The 5305-nt window shown below is 53.9% G+C and overlaps 1 protein-coding gene across 1 annotated transcript in view; it reads left to right on the top strand.

The window, feature by feature from the left end:
- The first annotated feature begins 86 nt into the window (after window positions 1-86).
- Window positions 87-5305, top strand: part of Adam11 (ADAM metallopeptidase domain 11) — a 25227-nt gene continuing 20008 nt past the window's right edge. Inside the window, exons 1-3 of the mRNA XM_015495815.2 lie at window positions 87-111; window positions 434-551; window positions 5080-5303. Of these exons, the coding sequence (XP_015351301.1) occupies window positions 87-111; window positions 434-551; window positions 5080-5303 (367 nt within the window). The remainder of the gene's footprint in view (window positions 112-433; window positions 552-5079; window positions 5304-5305) is intronic.

Here is a 5305-nt window from a genome sequence, read left to right as displayed (position 1 = left end):
GAGATGGAGTGCAATGACTCGGTCCTCAGTGACCCAAGGCAGAGGTGAGGGTCCAGCAGATACCAAGAAAATAGCTGGATAGCAGAATGGGGCCCCCTGCAAGTGGAGAACGTGAGTGTCACCATCCTCCTGTGGCCTAGCCTGGGTGCTGAGGGCAACAGGAGCACCCATCCTTGTTCAGCCTCTTCCTACTCCCGTCTGGGCACTCACTTGGCTCTGCTACCCAGCAGAGGGCATACCCATCACCCGCCACCAAGAAAACTCCTCTGCCCCAATGGGCATTCCTGCTCTGAATCCTCTCCCCTTCCTCAGGGTCCTGATAATGGCTTACTTCTGGGCCCTACTAGGAATGTCCCTTTCCTTTTGTGACATACAGAGATGACCGTTCCCCACTGCCTTCCCCATCGTGGCACCCGATTCTCTTCTTTTTCAGACTTTGGTGATGCCTTTGTGCGCTGTTCACTCAACACCTATCACATGGGTTCTGATGCCCTCCTTGCCATCACCAGGGCCCATTTCTCCCGCCTCATCTCTGACCCATTTCAATCACGGTGACCTCAGTCATTTCTGCCAAGGCCATAACCCCCAGGCTACAGTATCCAGTCATTTGTCCAGACCGGCGTCCAGGCTTAGAGTGGAACGGCCAACACCTGAGACACCCAGGACCTATGGGTGCTGCTTGACAAAGTTAGGCCTTTCTGTGGTTCCTTGACTGTTCAGACCGCTGCTCTTCAAGTTTACTTTCCCCAGACACCCCTTCTCAGAAGATGACCTTGACTCTGACTCATTCGGCCCTGGGTCATCTTGCTGACATCCCCTTCAACATTATCTTGCTCATTGTTTCTCTTTCAAAGGAAATTCTGTCATCCTTCCCCAAGTCACACTGACCCTATGCTCTCCAGCCACCTTGGTTTCCTAAACTCGCCACCTCTCCTTTGCCTGAAAACTCAATGCCTGTCCATCCTGGAAGGTAACTTGAGTTGACTTGGCAGCTTGAGGGCTCCTCCTCCTGTTCTCTGGCTCCTTCCTGAAGCTGCCTCCATCTTGCCTTTCTTCCCCTTCTGAACTTCCTTGGTGGTTCTGACTGAAGCATTGCCCTTGGGATTGTCTATTCCAAGGTCATTGGATAGCCTGCTAAAGTCAAGTTCCTCCTTTTGAAACCTCAGTCCTAGCAAACCCATCTTAGCCTGGGTCTACCCCCGCCCCATTGCTGACCATTGCCTGCCCACTCAGCCACCTGGCCATCATTCAGCCCAGGCCTTAGGTGTCCCCCTCAAGTCAGCCCCGACCTGGATGAGCCCTCAGCTCTAACTGCTTTCCCCACACTAGCTCCGGGACCTTCACTCTCTCTTCTCATCGTCCTTTCACTTCACTACAAGTGTGACCTGCATAGGTAATCCCTCCTCTCATCCCCTCTGAATTCCAGTTTCACAGGAGGGTGGTTCTGCTGAGCAAAAGCAGGATCTTGCTGCTCCCCAAACTCACTACTCTGGCCTCAGTTTCCTCATCTTGAAATGAGGGGCATGGATGAGATGATTTCAAAGGTCCTCTCAATAATAAAATGCCAGGACCCCACCAAATCACTTCCCTGTCCTACCGCCACATGCACAGACCTGAGAACAACTCAAAACAAGACCCAGGGCCCCCTCTGTGCCATTTCCCCAGCTTCTCCAAATGCAACCTCCAAGTCACATCCAGTCAGTCCCAAGTCCTGTTTCCTCCCTCCTGAATGTCCTACTCCACACACCCACTCTTTGTCTCTGCCACCTCCCAGTCCCCCATCCAGCCTGGTAAGCCCACTTGTCTGAACGCCATAGGCAGTTCAGCTTCCAAGTTTGCCCTGGTCCCACCCTCAAATGCCCACAGTTCAAGGCACAAGTTCCATGTTCCCCTATAGTGTGGAGCCATGAGGGCCTAAGTCCAAGTCCAGGTCCTGCTACTTAACTCTGACCTTTGGCAAACTCCTGAAACCGTTTTTTTTTTTTTTTAAAGAGAGAGCAAGAGAGAGAGAGATTTTTAATATTTATTTTTTTTAGTTTTCGGCGGACACAACATCTTTGTATGTGGTGCTAAGGATCGAACCTGGGCGGCACGCATGCCAGGCGAGCGCGCTACTGCTTGAGCCACATCCCCAGCCCCTGAAACTGTTTTCTTAATGTGAAGTGGAGGTAACATTACTTCCCACTCGCTAGGAAGTCAAAGAATCAAACTGCATCTGTGTGAAGTATTTGGCATATTAGCAAACCCACTTATTACCCCCTACACACCTGTGCATTTTCCCTCCTAAATTGAGCTTACTTCACTAATCTTCCATCTTGTGATGTCCCTCTGTGACCTATATCCTCACCCCCAGGGTAAATTTGTGGATGAAGGAGCACTGGAAGACACCCTGTCCCCAGACTCACCTTCCAAGGTCTGGCTCTCCAGAGCTTGGAGGATCTCTTGTGTGAGGAAGGGGCATTTGTGCCCCACAAGCCTTTGAAAAGACAGATGTGCCTTGGATCTGGTGCACCAGGTGCCTGGGCAAAGCCTGAGAGCTCCATAGATTCCAGGAGAGGGAGGAAGAGCATGAGGTGTCTCTTGGAGTGGTGGCACTGTGGCACTCCCTGTGCTCCCCACTCCTCACCATGATCACATCAGGCCTACTGTCTGCATGTGCACGGCATAGAAAGGGTCCTGAGGCTCCCAAGCCATAACGGGGCCTTTTGTCCTGGACAAGGGTCGGGGAGCTAGTTCCTGGGCACCTTTGACACCAGATCCAGGTTGACGGCATCTTCCGTGTGCCAGGCACTGCTTGAAGCACGTGAGGCTCAGCTGCCTGACCTCCCTCTCGGGCAGCACTGTGAGGAACCTGGCTGGGGGACCTGCTCAAGGTCACATTCATTAGCTAGGGGAAGCTGGGCCTCCAACCAGGAGCCCAGGGCCTGCTGTTGCCCGCTGCACCATCCTCCACTTCCAGGAATCCCTGTCATCCCGCTGCAGTGGGCTCCCTCACCTTGCAGTTGCTGTGACAAAGTCTGAGTTCCAAATTACTCCCGCTTGGACCTTATGAGGGAAGAATTAGCCAGAGGGCAGGAAGAGCTGCAGGGCTGAGGCCCAGGCCTCCTGATGACGGTCATTCCTGAGGGAAGACTGGAGGTGGAGATCAGAGCCCAAGCCCTGAGCAGAGCCACACAGCAAAGGTGACCCCAAGGGTGCCATCAGGGTGGCAGAAACAGAGGCCATCATTCTCAAGTGATGGCCACAGGGACCAAAGGAACCGGTCACAAGCCTTCCCCAACCTAAGGCGCAAACAGCCCTTTTGTTCAGGTCTGATGAGGAATGCAATCCCACCCTTGTGAGTCCCTGTGTGATGGAGGTGGCTAGTTGGAAGACAGCCCCCAACCTTAGGAGGGAAAATGGGAAAGGGAAATTGAAGCAAGCTTCCTGTTTGGCCAGGTGCCTCAAAAGTCACCCCAGGGCTGGGAAGTTCACCCCAACAGGAAGCCAAGGGCACCAGGACCACAGATGTGGTAGGTGGTAGTTGAAAAGAGCTGGACCTCAGGTCTAGGCTTGCTATGTGGTCTTGAATAAATGGAAGGCTTGGATTCTTCCAGCCCCAGCACCATGAAACAAGCCTCACCAGCCCTGGAGAGTCAGGGCTTACTGATGTGACATGGCATGGCACAGTGGCAGGACAGTCACTTTGGTATCTGGAGTGCCAAATAGGTGGAGGGTAAGGAACCAGATGTACCAGTCCCCTCTAGTCCCAAATAGAGGTAGAGGTGGAGGTGGGATTGGACTGGCCAGAAGGGACTGGAGCCCTAGCATTTTGAATATATCTTTCACTGAGTGACCCTGTGATTTGAAGAAGCTCATGTAGTCCCAGAGCCTCAGTTTCCCTATCCATACAATGGAGAGGATCATCTTTCCATCCTGGGTTACCAGTCATGAGTTTCTAGGGAATACCACATAGTAGGCCATCATTCCCAGAACCTCCTTTTCCCTACATCCTGGAGGAGGTTTTTCAAAATAACTCCAGAATGAAGAAAGAATTTGCTCAGTCTTGCTGAGCATCTGGGGCTGGAATGGCAGGTGGTTGGTGGGGGATAGTCACCTCGTTCCAAGCATTGATGTCAGCGCCTCCTGGGAAATTGCCTTCTCACCTCTCCTGGGCCTAAAATAGAGCTGGGGGAGAGGGGAGGTTGTCACAAGCCAGAGACACCTCCCAGGTTCCCATCAGAGGCCCTGGGGAAGCAGAACAACCAGGAAGGACTTCCCTGCCTCCACTCTTGCTCCTCAGGGGCCTGTGGTCCCCCAGGGTGTGTATAAAGATGCTCTGGCCTTGGGAAAGTCAAGGTGAGAGCTCATCAGTTGCTTATCTACCCATGCCATGCCCTACCACACCTCAGGCACACAGGCATTGGGCTCTTGGGACTCCTAACAGAGGTCAGGGATGCCAGCCTCTAGTTCTGGAACCCATCTTACCCAGGAGCTCAGTAACTGGGTTGAGGGTGCAGCTGGAAAGGTGGGTTGGGCGGTCAAGTTTAAGACAACCTATTCTGACCAGAGGGGAGGTGGTAGTCTGCAAAAGCATCTTCTACTCCTTAAAGATTTGGACAACCACAAGAGGGGCAGAAATGGGGCATGCTAACAGCATGGGAACACCTGGGTGGTTTATATTTTATTTAGGGGGAAGTTCCCTATGCCAAAGATTTAGGAGCCCAGAGAGGAAAGCCAGCTTTTCCTGGTGGTTGTGATGGCAGCAATCCCTGATACCCTCCTAGAGGCAGGGGAGTCTTTGACCAGAAGAAGTAGCCTGCCAAGTGGGAAGGGGTCCCAACCGCAGGTGTGGGAGGACTGCAGTGACCTGCTCTGCTGCAGATGGACAAGAAATCCGGAAGGCATGGAGCAGGGCGTTCGCCAAAACAACAACAAAACCTCTGTCCATCTCTCCACCTTCCGGGCTCCCGCAGCCTTAGGTCAGCTGGGACACTCGGGCTGAGGCCAGGGCAGTCTTGCTGAGCATCTGGGGCTGGAATGGCAGGTGTGCAACACCAGTGGGTGAAACCGGGTCCGGCCGCCACGCCCCGGCATCAGGTGCCCAGACTGGCTGTCTTTGGCCATCGAGTCAGAGACCCGGGGGCCCCCTCTGCACCCTGCCTCCTTCCCCCTACGAATCTATGGGTCCTCACGGATCCTCAGGCAACGGGTGGCCGAGGAAGGGACCGACGGAGAGGGAGTGCACTCCGGCCGTGCACCTGCCGAGGGGGCAGAGGAGGTGTCGGAAGCGACCCCCGGGGCGGCGCCTCTTTTGTCCTCCCGT

Source organism: Marmota marmota, unplaced genomic scaffold (assembly GCF_001458135.2).
Source record: "Marmota marmota marmota unplaced genomic scaffold, marMar, whole genome shotgun sequence".
In the NCBI taxonomy this organism is placed as follows: domain Eukaryota; kingdom Metazoa; phylum Chordata; class Mammalia; order Rodentia; family Sciuridae; genus Marmota; species Marmota marmota.
The sequence above is the reverse complement of the archived record's forward strand: the minus strand, read 5'-3'. Positions and strand labels throughout refer to the sequence as shown.